General features: G+C 48.3%; 2 protein-coding genes across 6 annotated transcripts; one reads left to right on the plus strand and one right to left on the minus strand.

Moving 5' to 3' along the window:
- The first annotated feature begins 500 nt into the window (after nt 1–500).
- On the plus strand, nt 501–13105 carry MINDY1 (MINDY lysine 48 deubiquitinase 1). 4 transcript variants are annotated; one of them, XM_080915245.1, is made up of 12 exons: nt 501–610; nt 727–788; nt 1326–1643; nt 4649–5396; nt 8132–8189; nt 8583–8647; nt 9295–9453; nt 9791–9893; nt 10700–10842; nt 11783–11974; nt 12219–12371; nt 12587–13105. In XM_080915245.1, the coding sequence occupies exons 4-12, from the start codon at nt 4953–4955 to the stop codon at nt 12665–12667; spliced, it is 1398 nt and encodes a 465-aa protein (XP_080771371.1). In that variant the 5' UTR covers nt 501–610; nt 727–788; nt 1326–1643; nt 4649–4952; the 3' UTR covers nt 12668–13105. The 4 variants fall into 4 exon arrangements, with proteins under 4 accessions (XP_080771371.1, XP_080771374.1, XP_080771372.1 ...); XM_080915246.1 differs by lacking the exons at nt 501–610; nt 727–788 and adding an exon at nt 896–1125; XM_080915248.1 differs by lacking the exons at nt 501–610; nt 1326–1643 and having other exon boundaries at nt 680–788.
- Nucleotides 13106–13743: 638 nt separating this feature from the next.
- ANXA9 (annexin A9) lies at nt 13744–22163 on the minus strand (the record flags this gene model as incomplete). 2 transcript variants are annotated; one of them, XM_080916345.1, is made up of 12 exons in its annotated part: nt 13744–13868; nt 14208–14330; nt 16899–16957; nt 17049–17144; nt 17278–17362; nt 17791–17850; nt 18018–18097; nt 19097–19187; nt 19425–19538; nt 19742–19836; nt 21619–21715; nt 22089–22163. In XM_080916345.1, the coding sequence occupies 12 exons, from the start codon at nt 22161–22163 to the stop codon at nt 13806–13808; spliced, it is 1038 nt and encodes a 345-aa protein (XP_080772471.1). In that variant the 3' UTR covers nt 13744–13805. The 2 variants fall into 2 exon arrangements, with proteins under 2 accessions (XP_080772471.1, XP_080772472.1); XM_080916346.1 differs by lacking the exon at nt 19425–19538.
- Nucleotides 22164–24620: the final 2457 nt, after the last annotated feature.

Genomic DNA, 24620 nt, shown 5'->3' on the forward strand with positions numbered 1-24620 from the left:
GTGTATGTGTCACAATAACTCGCCTTTATGGCAACTGAATTTGCAGATAAGACTAAGTATAGTATCTTTCCATATATTACACCGAGCATCTGTTTGAGATTAATGTATATTAATCTCTTAATTTTTTAAGATACTAATTGTTATGTAGCCCAAGCTAGTTTGTAATTTTGTAATCTTTCTCCTCAGCTTCCTGAATACCGGATTCATAGGTCTGGCTTGATTGGAACTTCAAATTACAACATTGCTGCATATATTATTAAAACAGCTTCCCATGTTAGGTGTTTTCTTTCTTTTCTTCTTTTAATTTTTCCTTTTACCAAACTGATATATCGTGTTCAATGTGTTTTTTTCACGCTAGGAAAACACTACCATAATCTTTGACTTCTCTTCTTAAAACCTATAGTCGTGACAACTCTTCCTGCTTCTTCATAGCCTTTCTCCTCCTACAGCCTGAGCAGATATCTCCTCATACGGTTCTTGGACTGTTGCAACCGTGACTTTGCTTCCTGGGTCTCTGTTGCAACTGTTCTCTCAGAGAGCAGTTTCGGAGCTGATTGAAGCCTTGTCCTTTGGCCGGCACGCCAATAAAGTTTAAAGGAGCCTTCAGAACGTAAGGCTAGATTCCAACATCCCTTAACTGCCACTTGCGTGTCCCAGGGCAGACTACTTGGGGGGAAAATGTCCCTTCATCATAACATGTTCCCTCATTTTTTAATCTATCCCCAGATTTTCCTGCTTCTCAGGGAGGTGAGAAGAGGCAGAAGAGCGGCTTCCTCACCCTCCACCAGGTATACAGCTGAACTAGTTTCATTCTTAGTCTTAAAAAATAATAATAATAATGGGAAGGAGGGAAACCTTTGGAAAGGAGCTCAGGGGGCTCCAGAAAAACAGGAGTGGGAGTTTTCTTTCATATTAAACGAGTACGTGTGCAAACACAAGGCTCTTCCGCCCTGCTTCCTTGGCTCCAGAGCAGAGGGCTGCGGCGGGCATGCAGGGAGGTCTCATCAGCTGCCGCCGTCCCGCCCAGCTCCTCCCGGCTCGCCAGGCCGCCTGCTTTTCCCGGTTCTCACCAGAGAGGCACAAGCGCTGCGTCCCTTCCCGCGGCAGGCGGAGGGCAGAGAAAGGGTCTGTTGTTTTTCTTTTCCTCTCTGCGGCTCGCCGGGCCGCCGACCGGCTCAGTCAGCTCTGGTGGAAACCCTCCTCCTCCGGGGACCGCGTCCTTGGCTAATTTGTCTTTGTCCCGACCGGGGGCGGGGATTGGTGGGGAGAAGGAGAGAGAGAAGAAAAAGAAAAACCACAAACTTCCTTTGAAAGCCAGTTTGTAGGCAGGGCCTGGAGCGCACGCCGGAGGCTCGGCCACTCGGGAATCCCGAAGACTCTGCAAAGCCTGACTCGGCTGCGCCCCGCTTATCCGCGCCCCCGACCCTGCTCCGGCGCCCCCGGTGTTGGGCGTGAGTCCGGAAGTGGCCGCGACCCGGGCTGGACGCCGCGAGGATAAACGCGCGTCAAGCCGCGTAAGCTCCGGGCTGACAGCTGGGAGGCAGCTGGCGCAGTCGGCGCCCCCAACGATGTCCCCTCCTCCCACGTCGGACCGCCAGAGCTGAGTCCTCTCCCACTGTCAGAACCCCATCCATCTCTTTGAGGTAAAAAAACTTTGTTTTCAAACCATCCTCTTCACCACGTCTCCTAGCTCTCCCCACCCTCTCTTGGTGAACTTGACACCTGATGTCCCATCTGTGGTCTCTAAGTCTGGATCGCTTACAGTATCCCCGGCACCCGGAGCAGTAAGAGACGGAACAGTGGGAGATGCGGTCTCTTTATTTCCCCATTATAAATAAACCCCTCTCCCTCTCCTAGAGAGCAAGCATTGCAGGGTTTGCCTTATTCCAGAGGAATCTCAAATCATGTTGACGTGAAGAATTGCATTCAGCTGAGAAGACTAGGTAATGCCAGTAAAGGACTTGAGGCGAGAAGGGTCCTGAGGGTGGGTGATGTCTTTAAGCGCATACCTATTTAATATGCTTTCCCCACTGTGTGCAGTATCTACTGCTTACTAGGAAAGGACCAGAGTGATTTAACTCCCTCACCGGTCACCATAGGTAATTCCCGGAAGAGATGAAGAAAGAAGAGGGACAGGGCTGGGATCTCCGTTTGTTTGAGTTCCCTCCCGTCATGGTTCCCTCCTCTGAAACTGGCAGTGTCCTTCCCACCAGGAGTGAGCCTTGGGAAGTGGAGCCCTCTGTTGCTCTTCCTGCCCTGTCTCTGTCCCTTGCACTTAGAGACCACTCCCTCCTGTGGTTTCTTGTAACTCCTTTCTTTGGTCGATAGCTTTCCCAACCCCCACTTCATTATTGATCATTTCTAGCCTTGGGCAGAAAATAGGCCATGCTTGCCTTTAGGCTTTTTAATATTTCCCAGGCATGGCCTCTGTTTCAAGGTTCACTCAAAGGATAATGGGAAGGAAAGATGTGTGGAGAGGGGGCAGAGGGTGGAAGGTCTCCAAGTATTTTTTGCTACTCTAAGTCTAAATTACAATATAAATTACCTGCAGCTAGCACAAATTATATTTGAATAAGGAGAATGATCAATTTACTATATTTATGTTATTTCAGTAACTTTGATGTTTCTCTGTAGCCCAGGAAGACCTTGAAGTCAAGGTCCTCCTGCCTCAAGTCCCCCGAGTAATAGGGGTTGGAAGGCCTGAAACACCACAGCCAGCTGACACTCTGAAAGGCTTTTTCATAGTCCCCAAATCTTGAAGATTTACAAAAAGGAAGCAGGCAACCAGATTCACCTGTCTCTGCCCACAAGTGCTGGAATTAAGTGTGTGCCTCCGTGCCTGATGATACCAGTTTACAAGAGAAAGACAAGATTCTAATTGATTTCATTTCTCCGGGCTCTCTTTTTGTTATGGTGCTGGAGATGAAACCCAGGGCCTTGCATGTGTTAAGTACACGTGGAAGGACAGAACTAACCTGAAAGTTTCCTTCTGGCTTCCATGTGTGTAAGCAAGCAGACACTGGGTAAATGTAATAAAATTAAAATCATCACAGTGAAAAGTAGAAAGAAAGAAAAAAAGCAGAGATGTATTCAATGTGATCACATTAGGATTAGCAACAAAGAGATTTGGAGACATTCCCAAGTCTGTCTTCAGTGTTCTAAATGAAGGCTAAAGTTTCATTAGAGAGCCTGTTTTTTGAACAGCCAAATAGCCTAGGGCTGGTCAAGGCGTGGTCTCCTCATTCATCATCCCCCTGGGTTGTTTGGGCCTTACCCTCACCTGCAAGGTTGTCAGACAAGTTGTTAGAATGCTGTTGAAGTCTTTTCCTGGGTATAAGTTCCTCTCTGGCTGGATTCAAGGGTCAATGTTTTTCTCCTCTTGCCTTGAGATTCTGGGAGGGAATTTCAGTTCCTTGAGATCCATTGTTTCAGAGTTCACTGAAGGGCATGAAGTGACTCTTTAGGACAGTGGTTCTCAACCTGTGGATTGGAACCCCTATGGAATTGTTGACCACCCACCTAATATGTGCCTTATGGTTCCTAACAATAGGAAGATGACAGTTAGGAAGTAACACTAAAAATAGTGTTATGGTTGGTTGGTGGTCATCACAACATGAGGGACTGTATTAAAGGGTCACAGCATTAGCAAGGTTGAGGACCAGTGCTTTAGAACATTCTCAATCCTTTCAGGGACACCCAGGTAACAGAGTTGCTTCTCCAACACCGATTCAAGTCCCAGGACTGCATTTCCTTTCCTTGACAGGAAGCCCCTCCCTAACCTTTTTGCTGTGACTGGTTTGGGATTGTGTGAGGTTCAGCCTAATCTTGTGTGGCTGACTGCTCATCAGGGCCTGCAATTTCAGCACTCAGGAGACAGGCAAGTGAATCTGAATTGGGGCTAGCCTGGTCTACATAGGCCAGCCTTGCCTATATAATAAAACCTGTCTCAATACATACATACATACATACATACATACATACATACATACATACATACATACATACTCCTTGGAAGAACATGATTTCTTCTTCCTTACCAGCTTGGCACAAAATTTAAGAACATGGTGTTACTTTTTAACATCTTCATCTACCAAAACATACTACTAACTACTCTCTGGTCCCTGGTGTGAGCAGGACAAAGGTAGCTTGTCCCTAAGGACACCAGCTATGTGCACAGAATGTTCTGGGAAGGGACAAGGTTTGCTGTCTGAAACTGATAGGATGCTTTTAACAAGGCAGCCCGAACATCACTCTGTTAATAATCATAAGGGTTATTTGGTTTTGTTTCCTGGTTTGTTTGCTTGGGAAGCTATACCACAGAGGTACACCAGCCCACTGTGGGATAGTTTTAATTTTTCTCTCTAGCACTCTTCCTTCCTTCTTGGCGTCACACTTAACCTTTATGTTCTGTCTTTTCTGAAAACTGTTTTATTTTATTTTGTGTGAGTATTTTGCCTGTGTGTCTGAGGCAGGAGAGGGCAGTGGACCCCCTGGACGTGGAGTTATAGGTGGTTGTGCGGGGTCCGGTGGCTGAAATGGCCTCTGGAAGAACAGCCAGTGCTCTAAGCCATTTCTGTAGACCTCTGGTTTGTGGGTTTTTTTTTTTTTTTTTTCTTTTTTTCTCACTTTCTATCATTTTCTGTTTCAGGGAAGAAGCCACTTCCACCCAGTATCTTCCATCCTTTCCAAGACTGAAAACACAAGTCCAGTTAGCCCCATCTGGTTGCAGTAACTCAGAGGAGGAATGAGCTGAATGCTGTTTATACACACTGAGAAAAACTTAATCTGGAGCCAGAGTAGCCTACACTATTCACTTTGACTTTTCTTGTTTCCTTTGCTCTGCAATTCAATGACCTTATTGACTAGGTCTCTCTGCACACCAGAGTAGCCTTAGGCAAGGTCTTTGAGGTCACAGAACACCTTCATTCCCTTCAGCTGACCCTATACCCACTATGGAACAGTCTCAGGCTGAGTGCCCAGCCCCTAAAAGGGCAAATAGTCCAGAAACTGTGGAATCTGAAAAACATGAGGCTGAACCAGAGAAGCAGCCTCAGGACAAGGACAGTACAGATGCTGATGGGGCAACTGGAAAACAGCCAGGAGACCAAACTCTGCCACCAGCTGAGGATGGGGAAAATCTTGAGTGTCCTCCTCCTGAAGCTAGCTCAAGTCCTCCTGGGCCAGCTTGTGGGATACCATCTGAGACAGAGACAACAGAGGCATGTTCCAGACCACAGGAGCTTTCCCAGTCCCCCAGGATCCAAAAGCCTGACCTAGATTTCTACTGTGTCAAGTGGATCCCCTGGAAGGGAGAACGGACCCCCATCATCACCCAGAGCAGCAATGGTCCTTGTCCTCTCCTAGCCATCATGAACATCCTCTTTCTTCAGTGGAAGGTAAGTGCCAAGAGCATAAGGTGCAGGGCAAATAAAATGTCTGCCGGTTTGCCTTTCAAAGATGCTTGGTTTATTCACTTAGACATTCCTTACAATACCATACTATACAAAGGCTACTGTAAAGGTAATTCTTAAGGGGGGGTTCTGAACCCCCTTTGTTCTCTGGAATAACTGCTGGACATTTCTAGACCTGCTCTAGCCTGTTTTAGGTCCCAAATAAAAACACAGAGAGCTGGTGTTTTTTATTAACAAGCTGCAAACCTAAGCTGGGCAGGTGCTGAGCGATTCTAACTCTCTAAGGTTGTCTGCCTTGGCTCACTCTGGTCCATGTGTGCCCTTGAGGACACTCCTCATGGTCTCTCGTAACCTTTCCTCTCTTCGTGGTCCTTCTTTCTCTCCCTACTCTATGGTCTCCTTTGGGAACCCCTGACTAGGATTGGAGTACGGCCCTATTTTCTCCGCCCAGCTATAGGCTGAAATGCTCCTTATTGACAATCCAAGATTTGATTTTTACATAACATTGAACCTGGGGTCTGGAGAGATGGCTCAGCGGTTAAGAGCACTGACTGCACTTCCAGAGGTCCTGAGTTCAAATCCCAGCAACCACATGGTGGCTCACAACCATCTGTAATGAGATCTGATGCTCTCTTCTGGTGTGTCTGAAGACAGTGGACTTATAACATTGAGCCTGGAGATGCTTGACCATGCCATTGTGGTACCAGATGTTTGAGTGTAGACATCAGCATCTGAACACATAGCACACAAAACCATCAGGTGACTGCAGTCTCACAGACATAGACATCTTGCAAAGTGGAGAATGGTTGGTTAGGCAAGCTTCGATTCAGGGTCCACTGGCAAATCCTCTCCAGTAAGAACACTTTGGGTTTTTTTTTTTTTCCAAGCTCAACCCATATCAGACATGATATGGTCCTATGCCAGGCCAGGAGGGTGGCACTGACGGAGGTCCCAGGTCTTTGAGAGCATTGGCCAACAGCCAGCAGCTAGTGCTGACAGGTGGGCCTATGTAAACTGGCCATGGGTGCTGGAAACTTGAGGGTCACTGAAACCAGAGTCACACAAAGGTCAGTCTCTAAGTGCTCTTGCCGAAAGGTATCAACACAGAGCCTTAGGACGCCATGTCTCTGGAGTTTGGCAGCGTGATCCTAGGGACCACTTTCAAAGTTCCAGATTTTTATTATTCCAGTGGACTTTAGTTTTGTGTTATTGACTGAGACGTCAGTGCTGTCGTGGGCCTGGCTCATATCAGAACCTGTCTTGTGACTGGCTCTGGATCTTGCAAGAATTACATTATTCTAAGTCACACAAAAATGGTTTCACCTGTGTTTCTAATGGTAAGAGAGACCTCATATGTAGGGGTGGGGCAAGAAAATACTGGGAGTATTCTTCCATGACCCGCCTCCACCATTCTGATTTCTCTCAAACCAGTTTCAAATTTTCTACTCTAAGGTGCACTCCTGTGTCCTGCTCTTTCCCGCTGGGAGTGCCTGGCAGTGTTTCCTGTCTCTCTCTCCTTGCTCCAGCCTTAAGCCCTTTCGCCCATTCTGTTCTACTGTTAGGTTGTTGTTGTTTTTTAACAAAATCTCAGTCATTGGATTTCACCCATGGAGACTCGGAACCGGATGCTGAGGTGGAAGCTACCTCAGAGAGGCAGAGAAAGCACCCAGCTGAGCTCTGACCTTCCTCTCAGCCGGTGTCCCAGCAGCGGTGCCCCTCTCTCCCACTGCCTCAGAAACTTCCTTCAAACTGCGTGTCCCTCTCATCTACTTCCTGTGCATCTCTCTATCCTATCCGGCCTGACTCCCTCTTTCCATGTTTTCTTCTTACTAATCCTGTATTCATTTCCTGTCAACTGGTTGCTTGCCCCGCCTTTTTACCTATGGCTGACTTTGTTTAATCCTGTTTACAATATCAAGCAGAAAGCTCTTGGATTAAAAATATGTGCTAAGGCTGAGCCACACCGCAACTAGAGACAGGTTTTTCCAGCAAACAACACCATCTCGGGGTTCACAGTGTGATCAAATATCCTGTAGCACTGGATCTCTCCCACCTCTGTCTTCCTTGTTTCCTTTGCTTGTTTGCTTTTTGTTGTTTTGTCTTTTTGTTTTGCATTTTTGTCTTGTTTTGTAGCCTGGACTGGCCTGGAACTATGTAGACCAGGCTGGTCTCACACTCACAAAAGATCCACCTGCCTCTGCCTCCCCAGTGCTGGGATTACAGAGGTGAGCCACTGTACAGGCTGGTTTTGTGAGTCAGCTTGACACAAGCTGGAGTTGTCCCAGAGAAAGGAGCCTCAGTTGAGAAAATGCCTCCATGAGATCCAGCTGTAAGGCATTTTCTTAACTAGTGATCAAGGGGGGAGGGCCCAGCCCATTGTGTGTGGTGTCATCCCTGGGCTGGTAGACCTGGGTTCTATAAGAAAGCAGGCTGAGCAAGCCAGTAAGCAACATCCCTCCATGGCCTCTGCATCAGCTCCTGCTTCCTGACCTTGCTTGAGTTCCAGTCCTGACTTCCTTTGGTGATGAACAGTGATATGGAAGTGTAAGCTGAATAAACCCTTTCCTCCCCAACTGGCTTCTTGGTCATGATGTTTTGTGCAGGAATAGAAACCCTGACTAAGACAGCCACCATGCCTAGCTTGGACCCACCTCTTCCTATGTGTTTCTTCCTCACTGCTGGTAGTAAAGGCTCACATATGGCCACCCTTCTCCCTCCAGGTAAAGCTGCCCCCTCAGAAGGAAGTGATCACATCAGATGAGCTCCTGACACATCTCGGTGAGTGACATAGTAAAGGAGCCCTCATTTGGAACGCTGATGTGGGATTGAAGGTAGAAAAGAGTCTGTGTCTTTTCTGTAAAGCTGGAGCGTAAAAAGCAAAGGTCAAAGGAGGATCTTTCCGTTAAAGCACCAGTTCTGCCTAGAGTCACTGTTGCTGGGGACCAAACGTAGACCTTGACCATCCTAGGCAAGCACTGTGTCTATAGACTTTAGCATCAAATTGGGTGGGTCTTTTACCTCTATAAACCTATTTATTCCTCCGAGAAATTAATACTCTGGATTGGAGTTTGAAAATCTGTGGTCCTGTGACATTACCCCCAGAGGAAGAGGAGCAGAGTTTGGGGGACACCTGGCAGGCTAGAGTAGGCTGATGGCTTTCCTGTCTTACAGGAAACTGCCTTCTGTCCATCAAACCCCAAGAGAAGTCTGAGGGCCTTCAACTTAACTTTCAGCAGGTGAGGCAAGAGGGCAGTGGGTGGGGTCTGCAGGCTTGCAAGGGGACCCAGGACCTATTGAGAAGCTTTTGTGGTTAATTCCTCATCTCAGTGAAGAATAACATCTCTCTGTCATGAAAAAAAAAAAAAAAAAAACATTCATTTTTGTATAAGATAAAGAGGATTGGGCTGGAGAGATAGCTCAGTGGTTAAAAACACTGGCTGCCCTTCCAGAGGTCCCGAGTTCAAATTCCAGCAACCACAAAGTGGCTCACAAACATCTGTAATGAGATCTGATGCCCTCTTCTGATGTGTCTGAAGGCAGAGACAGTGTACTCATATATAATAAATAAAAAGTCTTAAAAAAAAGATAAAGAGGATTAAGACAGCCCTGGGTAGTGATGTATAGAGATGTTTGCCCTTAATCATAGCACTTGGGAAGCAGAGAGAGGTAGATGTCTGTGAGTTCGAGGCCAGCCTGGTCTATAGAGTGAGTTTCAATACAGCCAGGGCTATGAAGTGAGACCCTGTCTCGAAAAAGGGAGGTTGAGTTAAGAGGTGGGTGAAAGCAAGTCAGACATGAAAACATGGGACTGCTGATTTGCTTCTGGATGGTGGGTGTGAGGGAGGGAAGGCCAGACCAGCCATCTTGTCTTTTCTCCTACCAGAATGTGGACGATGCAATGACGGTGCTACCTAAGCTGGCCACAGGTCTGGACGTCAATGTGCGGTTCACAGGTGTCTCAGACTTTGAGTATACACCGGAATGCAGCATCTTTGACTTGCTGGGGATACCTCTATACCATGGCTGGCTTGTGGATCCACAGGTGAGACAGGAGGCCCTGGTGAATCTTGGCCAAGCTGGCATGAATAAGGCAAAAGGGCTGTGGGGTGGGCTGTGAGGGGCACCTGGGAAGGAAAGGGTTGGATTAGTTGGAGGAGGGGTAGGATTTGGAGATTGGACTGGCCCAGGTTCCTTGGATTCTAATGTTGGGCGGAGTCACACCCCAGCACAAGGAAATCACACACAGATGAGATCAGGTCTTTGAATATCAAAAGTTCAGGAATCTTTGATCATAAGAGCCCCACAGTCCAATGGGTTTGGTTCATTTCCTTCCTTAAAAAAAAAAGTTTATTTTTGCTGCACCCCATTCTACTCCCCAGAGTCCTGAGGCTGTGAGTGCCGTTGGGAAACTGAGTTACAACCAGCTGGTAGAGAAGATCATCACCTGTAAACACTCCAGTGACTCCAACCTCGTGACAGAAGGTGATGCTGGTACCCTGTTCCCTTGCAGGTCCCTTGTGAAGTAGGCTTATTATTGTTGCTGTTTTGTATAATACAGAGAGCAAAAAAAAAAAAAAAAAAAAGCCTTTTTTTCCCTTTTGATATAAGTTCTCATGTAGTTCAGGCTGGACATAGCCCAGGCTAGTCTCAAACTCCTGACCTTCCTGCACCAACCTCCTGAGAGCCGGATTACAGATATGCACTCCTACTCTTGCTGCGTTGGGCGAATGAATGAATATAGCCGGGCTTTAAGGAAGGGTTTTTATCTCAACTCTGAGGACTGGGGTGCAATGGGGGCTCTTAGCTCAGGCTGGCTTTGGAGCTGAGGATGGGTTTGAACCTCTGATCCTTCTGCCTCCAGTATCTTAGTACCAGGATTACAGACATGCGTTGCCAAGCCTGGCTTCATCTTTTATGTGTGTGTGCCTTGTACATGCTAAGCATATAGCCTAACACTGAACTTCTCCAGCATGAGGAAAGGAGCTTCGAAAAGTGGGACTCCGGAGAGCACCCTAGGGCTTTTTGGCCAAACCTCTTTATCCTGGACTTTGTTTTATTTGCTTTGGAGCTATGCTGGGGGTTGTGGGGGCATTAATTTTTGTTTTGAGACACAGAACTGCTGTGTGAACCAGAGCCAGGCCTGGGACTAAAGGTGCGCACACCACGCCCAGGATTAAACTCGGGGTCTTTCTTTGCTCACTTGACCAGCCCTTTTGACTTGTTTTGCTTCTTTCCTGTCTTGGGTTTGGATTCAAGCCACGTCTCTCCTGGTTTATTCCTTCTGGCAGGCTTGATTGCGGAGCAGTTCCTGGAGACCACTGCGGCACAGCTGACCTACCACGGCCTATGTGAGCTCACAGCAGCTGCTAAGGAAGACGAACTTAGTGTCTTTTTTCGAAACAACCACTTTAGCACGATGACTAAGCACAAGGTGACACGGCTTTGGAGGAGGGGACCAGGAACCATGTCATTTCCCTGTGCCTCTTTCCCTGGGTTCAGTGTGTCAGGCAGGACAAAGTGAGTTAAGCCATGGTATCAAACAACCAACTAAGATCCGTGTGGTGCCAAACCGTGTCACGCCATCTTTTCCCTGGGACTTCAGATGCAGGAAAAGAGAGTAACATAGTGCCTTCATTCTCAGTGCGTTTGCTTGTAAATGACAGCAGATCCTGAGGAATAAACACACAATCAAAGAGGCAGGAAAGATAATCCTCTCCCAGAGTTAGGAGCAGAAGTTCTTTAAGAATGGAGCAGACAGAGAGATCACTGGTTCTGCGCTTCCCTCCCTCCCATCCCTCCATACAGCCCTAGCTGGCCTAGAACTCAAACCTGTCTACCTCCAGAGTTGCTGGAATTAAAGGTGCGCACTGCCACCCCTGGCCTTGCCTTGAACTTCTGATCTTCCTGCTAGCATTTCCCAGGGGCTAGCATTTTACCATGCATCACCACATCCAGTTTTTCTGGTTCTCAAAGGGTTTATATGTACATACCTCTTAAAGCACAGAGAAGCAAAGGAAAGATTGTAGAAAACTGGATCTGGTGTGATGCCCTAGCCCCAAGGGTTCCTTAACCACAGCGCACCCTGTTCAGATGTCCCTTCCTGCTCCCTGTACCCACACATATTTAGGAAATGTTGGATGCTCACAGTGTCAAATTCCAGTCAGTACAGATTCAGAAGGCCTCAAAATGTACCTTGGCTGTAAACTGCTTCTCTCTCACCGGTCCCAGCAATTTGCTGTCCTTTTCAGCTTGTGGGATGGGTGTGTAAGGCAGGGTGTCCTGGGGGGTCAGACCTGAGGAATTTGAGTACTTATAGGGCACCTGCTCCAATACTGAGCTAACTGCTGGCCCTGGCTGTCTGTCTTTTGCAGAGTCACCTGTACCTGCTGGTCACTGACCAAGGTTTTCTACAGGAGGAGCAGGTGGTGTGGGAGAGCTTGCATAATGTGGATGGCGACAGCTGCTTCTGTGACTCTGACTTCCACCTAAGTCATTCCCTAGGCAAGAGCCATGGAGCTGAAGGTGGGAGTGGCTCTCCAGAGAAGCAGCTGCAGGTGGACCAGGTGTGTGTGGCCTTTCGGAACGGCGAGGAATCCGCTGGCATCCGCTGGCATCGAAGCTTATGCATTATATTGGCTTTATGCATTATATTGGCTGGAGGCTGAAGCCATTTCTTTGCCTGAGGTGATTTTCTGGCACCACAGATAACATGTTTTTACCAGAGCCAGCATTTGAAGGAAACCTGGTTTGGAAGTTGGGCTTGAATCTCTGTCCTTCTGGTCCATTCGTGACTTGTTTTCTCTCTAGGACTACCTTATGGCCTTGTCCCTGCAGCAGCAGCAACAGCCACAAGGCATGCTGGGCCTCAGTGACCTGGAACTGGCCCAACAACTTCAACAAGAAGAGTATCAACAACAGCAAGCAGTTCAATCTGTGCGAACAAGAGCCCCTTCGCCCCAGGTGAGCCTGCCCTTCTCTAGAAGGGCGAGGACTTGCCAAGGAGTGGGTACTCTTTCTGTACGGGGCACTGACTGGCTTGGTGTGGAATGCGTATGGTCGCTGTACAGGTCTCTGAGAAGTTTCCCCTCATAACCCGAGCTACCTTTGATCTTGAACCCTGATGTCTGTGGGCTCTGCCGAGGTTACTGGATAACTCATTGCTAAATCTCACACAGGGGAGAGGAGCCACATCTGGACGCCCAGCTGGAGAGCGGCGGCAGAGGTCGAAGACTGAGTCAGACTGTGTTCTGCTCTGACTCCGCCCCGTACAGCCTGCCCCTACCCCTTCTTTCAGAGGCTGCGACTGGCAGGACCCCCACCCCACCTCAGTCTCTGAGCCCTACAGGGTGTTGCACTGTTGGGGATCTGAACCGTAGGTGCCAAGGTCAGACTTGGTACCATCTTTGCCCTTGTATTGCTAACTTCTCTTCCCTTCATCCGGGGCCACATGGGTGTGGGTTGGATGAAGATCTCTGGTTCCCAGACCCCTTTTCTGGAATAGTCACGTGGATATACAGACCCAGGTCGCTAGGCAAGGCACCTCTCTGGAAAGCATCTCTCCTGTGTTCCTGCCTGTCTGGTTGCTCCTGGACTTACCCCATAGGCCTGTCTTTGTTTTAGGGTTTGGTTTGGGTTTATATCTTTATTATTTTTGATGCCTTCCTAGGAGTTTGGAAATAAAACTTTTTTCCTGAGATTTGCATTCCTACCCTGGAGCAGTGGAGTTAAATATTTGACCCAGTTGAGGAATGTAAACAGGGAGGAGCCAGGGAGGTGAGAGGTTGCTTGTCATTTCTCACAGAGCCAGCAGGGGGAGCCCAAATGTGCCTCTTCCCTCTTTCCTAGTTTTTATAGGTGTTCTGTGGGAAGTAATGCTCTTGGCCCTACTTGGAGGTGTATTTCCAAATCCCTGTATTGACAAAAGGAATTGAGAGGATGTTACTGTTTTTAATTACCAGATATTTCCTGGGGAGGGGTATGTTGATAACTGCTAAGTGCAGTGCTGGGGCAAAAACAGGGTTCCTGTTGAACAGCTGAGTGCACTTCAAAGGCACCTCAACTGCATGGCCTCTTCCTGGTCTGTGGCCTGCTCCACCCAAACTCTAACCAGGGAACATAAAAAGATAGTGAATTTGCCAAAACATCTGACTACCAGGGAGATGTTCGGCCTTTGGAGGGACTGAGTAGGGCAGACACTATCAGAGACCTCCCATTACTCCTCTCTGGAATGGAGCGAGAAGATGACACTTTGAGAAGAGGGAAATCCAAAGATATCAGGTCCAGCCTCAAGAGGAAGTTAGGGTATATAGTGTCCCTTGCGGTTCTTCCATGTGTTCAACCAAATATGGGAATCTCAAATTTTTGAATGTCACATCAGGGTGGGTCAGGAAAGTTTCAGATGTCTTCAGCTCTACACAGGGCCAGGAGGGCTGAGCGACAATCCCCTCTGACTGCATCCTGTGGGTAAGGGAATCCGTGTTAGAAAAACTCACTACTGCCATCTCTGTCCAGGAGGTCTAACCCCGCCTCCTGCTAATACACAGTTCTCTGTCAAGGAAAGACCTCTCTCTGGTCCCTGGAGTCCCACACTCAACAGGAAGGGTGGGTGGAGGGAACAGCTGGGACGCCAGGCTCCAGGCTAAGTTTACTCAGGCAGTGGTCTTTAATCCCAGCACGTGGAGAGCAGAGGCAGGTGGATCTCTGGGTTCGAGGCCAGCCTGGTCTTCAGAATGAATTCAAGGACAGCCAGGGCCACACAGAAACTCTGTCTTGAAGGGGGAAATAGCTAAGTTTTACCTGGAGAGAAGAATAGAGAGACTTCCCAAATTTCTTCTTAAACTCAGCCCTAATGCTTAGAAGGTCACTCTCACTTCGGGAGACAAGGACCCGCATCAGCGCTTGGAAGTTGGGCTCTGTTTCCTGGTAAAGAAACACATTGGGGAGCAGGCAGTTAGCGGATATTCTCACTAAGAGCAGAGGGTGGGTAGGAAGCAGAGAAAAGGAGGCAGAAGAAGCAATAAAGGACCCGAAGTTGCCGTCTATTCTCACAGATGGATAACTGATAAATATATTTTTCCATACTTTTGTATGGCACTGGTGGATCAAAGCCAGGGTCTTGAACATGCTAGTTACCACTAGTCCCCCCCCCCTTTTTTTTTGAGACAGGATCTCTGTGTGTGTCTCTGCCTGGCCTCAAACACAAGAGATCCAAATGCTGGGACTGAAAGTGTAGACTACCATATACAGCCAATTGTCTGGTTTTATGTGAATCTCTCTCTCTCTCTCTCTCTCTCTCTCTGAGTGTGTGTGTGTGTGTGTGTGTTTGTAGATGCCTATGGAGGGCTTCATATCTGGAGCTGTTGGGAACTGCCAGACATGGGTGCTGGGAATCGAACGCAGGGCCTCTGGAAGAGCATGAAACCCTTAACCACCAAGCCATCTCTCATGTACCTTAGACCCTGAACTCCATCTATAGCTGAGTTTTGAGATGGGCCTTATCAAGTGACTGACTGGCCTTGAGCTCAGAGATTCACTTCCCTCTGCCTCTAGACTGGATCTGAGGTATGGGCCACCATGCCTGACAAGTCTCCAACTCCTTATCTTCTTTGCTTCTACTCAGATACTGGGATTGCCAAGTATATGTCTCCTGGACAGCATGATAGGTCTGGTAATATGGGTCTCATAATCCCAGGACACTAGGACATGTGTTAGCTCCCTTTTATGTGTGTGCCTATGCAAGTGCTCTACTAAGCTCCTCCCAGCCTACAGATTTGATTTTACATCATAACTCAGATAAGCACAGGACTTCAAATAAATCCTGGATTTGACTCATAATGAGCCAGGCTTTCTCAGCTAAGTATAACAATCTGTTGTCAAGATGGCTATCTCAATGGTTGAGCAAGGGCGTATGCAGGCTCCCCTTTGAATGTCATCAGTGGGGCACGGCGCTGAAGGCTTCTCTGTCTGCCAGAGTGTGACGGCACGAATCTTTCATAATTACACGTCCCCTTTCAAATTTTATTTTTATTTATATGCATTGGTGTTTTGCCTGAATCTATGTATGTGTGAGGATGTCAGATCTTGGAGTTAGTTATGAGCCACCATGTGGCTGCTGGGATTTGAACTCAGGCCTCTGGAAGAGCAGTCAGTGCTCTTAACCTCTGAGCCATCTCTCCAATCCCCATTTTTTAAATTTATTTTCTTGTTTTTGGTTTTATTGTTTTTTGTTTGTTTATATTTTGAGATAGTGTTTCTCTGTGTATTCCTGGCTGTCCTAAAATTCACCCTGTAGACCAGGCTGGCCTCAAACTCAGAAATACGTCTGCCTCCTGCCTCTGCCTCCCAAATGCTGGGATTAAAGGTGTGCACTGCCAGTGCCTTGCTATTATATTCCTTTACACACACACACACACACACACACACTTATGCACTGTCCTTGGTCTGTTAAATAAAAAGAAGAAAAACAAAGAGATGGTAACGCCTTCAGCAGCCTGGGCCTCCTTTCTCCACATTGGCTGAATCTATTTATAGTCTTGGCTTTCCTGAACCTCACCCTGTAGTCTGCCCCCTGATTGCTGGGATTACAGGTATTCACCCCAGGCTTCCTAGTGTTTCTTCTAGAGCAGCAGTTCTCAACCTGTGGGTTTTGACCCCTTTCACAGGGGCCCACTTGCATATCGGATGTTTACATTATGATTTATAACAGTAGCAAAATTACAGTTAGGATGTGGCAATGAAGATAATTTTGTGGTTGGGGGTCACCACACATGAGGGAACTGAATAAAGGGTGGTAGGTTAGGAATGTTGGGAACCACTGTGCAGAGCATCCCCTTCACCTCTGACAACAGCCATACTGGTGCATAGACATTAAGGCAGACCTTGGTTTCAGTGCCTAGTGGGTCAGCTAACTTAGTTCTAACTAAAGCGCACTCCTCTGCCCACTAATCTGTAAGAACAGGCAGGAGTAGCTTGTAGCTTCCAGGGTAGGTGTCAATTAGAGTTTTGGTTTCTTTGAAAAACACAGAAATATCTTAAGAACGTGCTTTCCTTTCAACCAGGTGTGAGGTACGGGGCTGCTTCTGCAGCTGACTGATTTGCCTTGTGCTCTGGCATTTTTCCAGGTGCAGAGTTTCTGTGGTTGTGTGATATTTGGAATTCTGGGGACTTATCAGAGGGCACACAAATGCTAGGGCCCCCAAGAGGTGGGTGGGTTGTTGGCTGGTTGCTGTTGGTCTAGATTTGTTAAGTAGTCATGTGCAAAGAAGAAACAAGAAATTAGATATCCTCCTGATGGAGATCAGACTTGACCCAAGAAACTCGATCCCCCTAATCAGCAGGAAGTAGACCCCCGGACTGTATTCAGCAATCTCTACTTTCTATCCTTTTCCCTCATATCTCGTGTTAGGGGGTTGAAAGGGTGGAAGCAAGAAAGACCCACAAAGTAGAAAGACAGGCTACAAGGCAGGGCAGGAGCAGAGCGCCTCTTACCTGGAGGGCTTGGTGGAGTTTGTTAGCAAAGTACAGTGCCGTATTTCTCATCATGGAAGCTAGAGGCAAAGGTGGGAAGACAGAGCCATGTCAGAGTCACAGCGTTCCATCGCAGTAAAACTCCTCCATACAGCCTGAGTAGGTGCCTACCTAGGCTGATCAGAGCCAGCTGGGCATCTCCATGGAAACAGCTCCGGATAGCATCCTCCGGTTCTTGGCCAGTGCGTCTCCGGTACTGATCAAACACTTTTGGTATGTGTGGGGAGTGGTTAGAGAGGTAAATTGGTATGTGGGACTGTTACTTACCACAGAGAATGGTGACCCGCCACACTCATCAGTAGATAGAGCAAGCCGGGTGGGGACATGGAAGCTTGGGTACCTCGGATGAGGTGTTGAGGACTGCGTTGTGTAAGGAGCAGGACCCATTGACCTGCCGCACTGGATTCTCCAGTCTGCTGGAGTGCCTGGAAAGGAGGGGCCAGTGAGTTAGGATCATTGTAACCTGTAAGCCACAGCTATGATGTCCCCAAGTCTGCTGTGGTGAAGGAAATGGGGCTGAGGGTGAAAAGGGATATCCAATACCAGCACTGGGAGGCAGAGGCAGGCTGATCTCTGAGTTCTGGGTCAGCCTGGTCTACAGACTAGGTTCCAGGACAGCCAGGGAAACAGGCAGGATTAAAAAAGGGACTGTGCTCAGCTGCTCTCACAAGGAACTAATTCTCAAGACCTAAGGAGACTTGCTTGACCCAGTGCCCACAAGAGGAGAACCTGCTAGCAGATGAGATTGGAGGCAGAGGCAAGAAGATTGGCAGCACAGATGGGGACACGGGGTCTGGACCCTAAGACATGGTCAGCAAAGTGTACAGGACATACAAACTGAAGTCCCGCTCACCTGGACATCTTGTTCCTCCAAGTTGTAATCAATGATTCCAGAGTAGCTCTCACGAGCCCCCTAAGAAGAGACACTGTTCTCAGAAGAACTCTTGAAAGCACAGTTTCATGCGAACCATGGTCCCTCCAGAGCTCTCCCTTGTCTGTCCCCGGACAGCAGGACTCCCTACCCTGGCCCATGCCCAGCTGAAGAACACAAATCCCTTCCCTTTCAGGCCAAGCCTTTACCTTGCTCAGGGCCAGAAGCAGGTCCTGCAGGATGCCACTGGTCTCAGTCCTGATGTCTTCCTCAGCCTCCACCTGGAAGTCTGGGGGAGGGGCAGAGATTTTTAACTCCTGATTTTCATGGGGTAGATAGCTTTAGGACTTGTCAAGCACCTGACCTACTGGACCCTAATGGTCTTCCTCTTTTTTTTTTTTTTAATGATTTAATCTTTTATTTATGTATTTGGGACTGGGGTGCCCAAGGAGGCCAGAAGAAGATATCAATCAGCCAACCAGCAGTGATCAGAGTTAGGGAATCCTAGAATATGAAGCAAGCTGTTAGGCACTAACCTCCAATCAATGGCCAAGAAGTGCTGTGTGAGGCGGGGTATGAAGCAGAGAGTGATCGGGAATGGGGAGAACAGAAAAATGAAGACTGTAGTGTGTATGTATGTAGTATGTATGTATGTAGCATGTGCTGAAACCTCGGGAAGAAGGAAGAGAGAAACAATGTCGGCATGCTTTGTTTGCTGGGGCTGAGGATCATGAATTCAAACTATTTCATCTACATGAAGCTCTACTGTAGGGGGATCGGAGTGGGGAGGGGGAACAGAACCAAGACGGAATCAAGAGAGTAGGAGAGGGTTAACAACTCAAGCAGCATCATTCAGCAAAAGAAAACAAAAAGGTGGTCTGGTGAGGAGAGGGTGGGAAAGGCTGCTCACAAATTAGTAGGTGAGGCTGTGACAGACTCGTCTTAAAAAAGGCCTCCACCTGTCCCCCAGGCTGCAACCTTGGGATGTGGTTTGATGGTAGGGACAGACAGCCAGGGGACCTTTGAGACTGTTATGGTGCCTAATGTCATTACTCTGAAATTTGCCCTAGGGCTCCAGACTGAGTTAATCATTGTTTCTCCTTTAATAATCCCATGTGGCTCTCTCCCCTGGGGAGACTGAGGCACTGGCTGTGGAGGAGGGGAGGAGTTCTGGCAGCAGAGACCTTAGGGGAATAGAAGATATTGGTCAGTCAGGGTCCCAGATCTTCAGGGACCGTAGGAGAGTGGTAGGTTGTCCCAATACCCTTCTGCTCTCCGGGACCCCTACCATGTTTATACGCCACCAGGCACTCCTGCAGTCGGGGTGCTGCTCGGGTCGCCAGGATTTCCAAGGCTACATCCTCAGCAGAACTAGACATCTGTAAGAAAATGTGAGGCCGCTTGACACTGAGCCATGTCATTAGCTCAGCAAGATGGCAGACAGTGCTGAAGAACAGGCACTATCGACTTCTCTAAGGGTCACCACAAGGTCAAGGGGGCCTCTAGGCCCACTCTCTGGAGAGGCCAAGGCCAATCAACTAACTGTTCTTCTTCCTCTCTCCGTTAGAGTTCTCCCCCGAACCCCCAACACCCCAGCAGTTGTCCTCTCCTGGTACCTTCAAGGCTGTCCTCAATTCCTGGGCATCAAATTGGGCTGCAGGCTGTAGGAGAGCCACCACGATTTTCTCCAGGTTGCCAGAGAGTGCTGCCTGCAAGGACTTCAATAGATCCTGTATAAATGGACCCCAGACAGACAGATATAGGTCAAGGAAGGTCCCAGAATCATGGGAGGCTTTGGTTGATTTTTTTCATCCCAGGTTTAGCCACCAAGTCCCCAATTAGCCAGAGGGATTGAGCAGGCTGTGGCTGGATCTCAAGTCCTCCAGGGAGTCCCCCACCCCGTCCACAGCTTCTGATATTTCAGTGGCCGCACCTGTTTGGTGCGTTCTTGGAAGGCTCGAGAAACGAGCTGTCTTTGTTCTCTGCTGCGGTTGGTCAGTACATCCACAATGGTACCATGGTCCACGCCTAAACCAAGACACAACCAGGTTGCAACCACAGAGTTCACAGTTGTGAATTCCTGGCTCCTTGGGGAAGAGAACTAGGTCTAGGGAAGGGAGGAGAGGACTAAGGGCTATTTCACCCCCACTTCCATTTCTCAAAGGAGACGCTAAGAAGATGTCAAAAGCACCATTTAAAGAGATGCCCAGAGATGAAGAACATGTAGTGCTTTTCAGACTCAACACCCTCACTGGGTGGCTCATAACCACTGTAGCCCCAGGGGATCCAGGATCCTCTGGTCTGCGTGGATACTACCCTCACAAGTGCACACGTACGTGCACGCGCACTCACTCAAGTAAAAAATCTTTTTAAGACGTCGTGGAAAGCTGGGTGTGATGACACGCTTGTAACCCCAGCACCTGGGAGATGGAGGGAGGAGGATGTGGAGTTCAGTCATTAGGCACGCAGTGAGCTTGATGCTAGCCAGGGTTACAGAAGGGACGGAAAGAAGGAAGAAGAAAGCCTAGAAGGCAAATGGTGGCGGTGGCAGCACTCAGGAGACAGAGGCAGGCAGATCTGAGTTTGAGACCAGCCTGGTCTACAGAGTGATTTCCAAAACAGCCAGGGCTACACAGATCTGTGTTGAAAACACACACACACACACACACACACACACACACAGAAACAAAAAAGAAAAGAAGGAAATGAATGAATGAATAATAGATCTTACTCAAATCCTAATTCAGGCAAAATCAACCTAGTACAATGATTTAGGAAAGAGAAGAAAACTGTAAATTATTGAAATAAAAATGTAAAAGGCCTTTTTGGGTGGGACCCACTCCTTTGGCTTAGAGTCCAGGATCTCCTATTATAAGCTATGTGACCTTGAACAAGCCTCTTAATCTCTCTGAGCCCCAGTTTCCTCATGTGCAAATGGAAGAACATGCCTGACCTCACACGGGTGTTGTGAGGGTGGCTGTGACACATCACCACTGAACCTGACATACGAGAATCCAGCTTCCACAGGCACTCCCAAAATGTGCCTAGCTCCTCCTTCCTGGCTCCTTAAAAATACTTTTTTTTTTTTTACATTTGTTGTTTGTTAGTTTGTTATGTGTATGGTGGGGTGTGTGTTTGTCTCAGCATGCGTGAAGGTCAGAGGACAACCCCTGAGAGTTTTCTCCTTTTCCCATGAGATTCCCAGTATTGAACTCAAGTCTTGGCAGCAGGAACCTTACCCCCTGAGCCTTCTGGCTGCCCCGCTTTCTTTCTGACCTATAGATTGTTTATGAGAAAGTAAACCTGGGCCTGGAGAGATGCTCAGAGGTTCAGAGCACCAGCTGCTCTTCAGGGGACCCGAGTTCAGTTCCCAGCATCTTCATGCTAACTCACGACGCATCTGAAACTCCAGTTGCAGGGGTCTGACTGCCTCTTCTGGCCTCTGGAGGCACCAGGCATGCTTGTGGTACACAGACATCCATGTAGGCAAAACACCCATACACATAAAGCAATTATAATAAAAATTTAAAAAGAGTGAGAAAGAAAGGCAAACCCGCAGTTGTATATGATGGCTCTTGCCTATAATCCCAGCTCTTGGGAAACTGCTGCAGGAGGATTACTGCACATTGGAAGCCAGTGGTTCACACCCTTGCGAGGGAAGCAGAAGGAAGCAGATCTGAGTTGTAGACCAGCCTGGTCTCCACAGTGAGTTCCAGGCTACATAGGTTCAAAGGAGACCCTATCTCTAAATAAATAAATATCAGATCAACAATGAAAGGTAGACCCTAAACACTATGGATGTGAGCTTACCTTGGCCTGTAATGGCTTTCAGCAGTCTTTGTACATCCTTGTCCACACTGAAGCTTAAGAACGTCCTGAGGGTGCCCAGGGTCCCCCAGGCTGCGGTCTGTAAGAGCAGGAGAACATGGCGTTATGAGGAGCAAGCCTCTTCCCTCTTCCTTTCACTTTGTTCATTTGTTGGGTTGGTACTTGGGAGGTCAGAGGACAGCCCGAGGGACTGGGTGGTCTCCTAGGGATAGGACTCAACTCATCAAGGCTTTTACCCAGCCGTACTATCTCCACCAAATCTCTCCACCGCCATCCCCTCTTTCCTGTTCCTAACATCTCCTGGCCCCTGAATTGACACATTAAAATTTATTCTTGGGGCTGGAGATGTGGCTCAGTGGGAAAACACTAACCTGGCAGGTGTGGGCCCAAGAATTAAATCACCAACACTACTGAGTACATAAATACATTTCTGAAGTCCCGACAACCCGTACCTTGTCGGCAAGGCCCAGGGAGCTGAGGATCTCCTGAGTCAGAGATGTTCCCAGTGGTCTACAGCTCACAGACATGGCGTAGCAGGCTTCCCTGCGGAAGGAAACAAGTTAGCTGAGAGGAATGTCCCTCTTGATGGCCTCTTCTCTGGGGCCTGGACTTTCTCAACTCATTCCTTTCCTGTTGCTGAAAATAAACAAATAAATAAGGTACAGAACTAGTGCACAGACTCAAGATGGGAAGAGGAGAGCAGCAGGGGGACCTAGCTTCCTGGCTTTCACTTCCCTATAGTAAGCCAGAATTGATTAGGAAGGCTGTTAGAACCAGCACTCACTGACCAATTCCTGCAATAATGCCCTCTGAGGCTCCTCAGACAGCTCATGGGCACAATGATGGGGTCACATTCTTCACTCTCTCCCCACAGGTAAGAGCCAACCTGCAAAGCAGCTCCCTGCCTCCCCCCACCCGGGAATCTCAGGTGGGATCTTTAAGTTACCAGGTGTAACCTGGGCTGTCCTTGTGGCTCACGGGTGCTTGGACAGAGACTAGATGCTGTCGTGCTGGAGAAGGAACGTACCCACGCCTCCCCACAATCAGCAAGTTCTTTCAACCCCAGATTAGGGCTCAGTTCCAGAACTTACCCCAAAGGTGCTGGAGGTGAGATGGGTGTTAGGGTTTGGCGGCTTGACTGTGTAGGCACCAGCTCCGGTGTAGCCTGGCAGAGGGGAGGAGGAGTGGACAGCCTAGGCTGAACAGCCAGTCAGATGACCTCTCTCTTGCAGACCAGCCCAGCTGTTGTCTCCAACTCTGGTCCCTCCCAGACGTGGGAGAGGACCAGGCTGTACAGGGTCTACAAGCAAACAAACACCTCCTTGGCTAGCATCTCTCCTCCCAGGAACTGGCCCTGAACCCACGCAAGTGAACTCTCAACCTCTCAGCCCAGCCCAGGACACAGGAGGCTTTGTGCTCTGCCTTCCCTGTGGGGCCAGGTTGGGACCACAGACACCTAGTCTCTTGAGCATTACTTCTGACCTGGCTCTACTACTGGCTCCAGCTCCCTGGGGATAGAAGGGGGGGGGTAAGGGGAATGCAGGTCAGACAGGCTCCAGGCTGATTTCAAGGTTGATAGAGAAGAACCTGCTGGGACACATACCTCAGAGCACCCCAGCCTGAACCCCACAGGGGTCCCAGCCCATAAACTCCAGTGATTTTTTTTTTTTTTTTGCCTTAGGAAAGTCAGCCAGCATGGGTGGGGAGGCAAGGGGACTGTTTATATCTGTGAGGAAGGAAGGGCACAGGTAATCAGGGCTGGGAGCAGATCCAGAGTCAAGAGAGAAAAATGCAGAGAGGGTGTTCCCTGAAGACAGGCCACCCTGGGAGCAGCCAGCAGATGGAAGAGGCTCCCAGGGCCTGGATTTCTCAGACTCCTGTCGCCTTTTAGCTGCCAGTGTCCCCTGGCTGTTTGGGCTGCAAGTGATACAATCCCAACTGCCAAGCTCAAGGCTGTCAGCACAGAGCAGCAGGTGCACAGTCCCTTTGAGCCACAGGGTCCCCAAGCAGCTGATAAAACCTCAGGGCTGGCTCCTTAGGGAGCAATCTTTTTCTTGTCTCCAGACCCCTGCCACTCTCCAAATCCAGATTTCCTTGATCTCCTAGAATCCTGGAAGGAGACTGTTATCCACAAAGGAAGCAAGTTTGGAGACAATGGGAATGAAGACCCCCACGGTGGCAAAATCATATTCCAAATTTCTTCTTCACTAAAGAGGAAAACATGTTCCAGTTCTAAGACCAGAAGATGCATAAGTCTCTAATTTTTATTTTATTAATTTAATTTAGGTTTTTGTTTTGTTTTCTTCTTCTTCTCCTTCTTCTTCCTACTACTATTGTTGTTATTATTATTTGTTGTTGTTGTTTGAGGCAGGGTTTCTCTATGTAGCTTTGGCTGTCCTGGAACTCATTCTGTAGACCAGGCAGGCCCTGAACTCAGAGATCCACTTATCTCTGTCTCCCAAGTGCTGGGATTGAAGATGTGTGTCACCACACCAGCAATATATAATTTTAAAATAATTCTTTTCTTAATTGATGTACGTATGTAAATGAGCACACTGTTACTCATTTTAGACACACCAGAATGAGGCATTAGATCCCATTACTGTTATAGATGGTTGTGAGCCACCATGTGGTTGCTGGGAATTAAACTCAGAACCTCTGGAAGAGCACTCAGTGCTCTTAACCACTGAGACATCTCTCCAGCCCTAAAGAACTCTTTATTGTGCATGTACACTGGAAAATGAGAGGAAAACCCATGGGAATGGTCCTCTTGGCACTGTTTTAACACTCAGGCAGTCAGGGTTTCTGGCATTGCTTGTATTTACTGAGCTCCCTTGTTTGTGGGAAGCTACAGGATTTTATTCTATAGCCCATGGCGAAGGCCAGGCTGGCCTTGAGCTCACAATTTTCTAGCCTTAGCCTCAAGTGGTGAGATTTACAGGTAAAAGTCTTTAACCCCAGCTCTGACACTTGTTACATTCTGT

This window comes from Micromys minutus (genome assembly GCF_963924665.1).
Source record: "Micromys minutus genome assembly, chromosome: 4".
Classification (NCBI taxonomy): domain Eukaryota; kingdom Metazoa; phylum Chordata; class Mammalia; order Rodentia; family Muridae; genus Micromys; species Micromys minutus.

Bases quoted from the DNA above. Each gene is read 5' to 3' on its own strand.
- MINDY1 (XM_080915245.1), top strand. From the start codon at position 4,953: ATGGAACAGTCTCAGGCTGAGTGCCCAGCCCCTAAAAGGGCAAATAGT. The intron at 5,397-8,131 runs GTAAGTGCCAAG...TTCTCCCTCCAG, and splicing joins TCCTCTTTCTTCAGTGGAAG to GTAAAGCTGCCCCCTCAGAA. The intron at 9,894-10,699 runs GTGATGCTGGTA...TCCTTCTGGCAG, and splicing joins CTCCAACCTCGTGACAGAAG to GCTTGATTGCGGAGCAGTTC.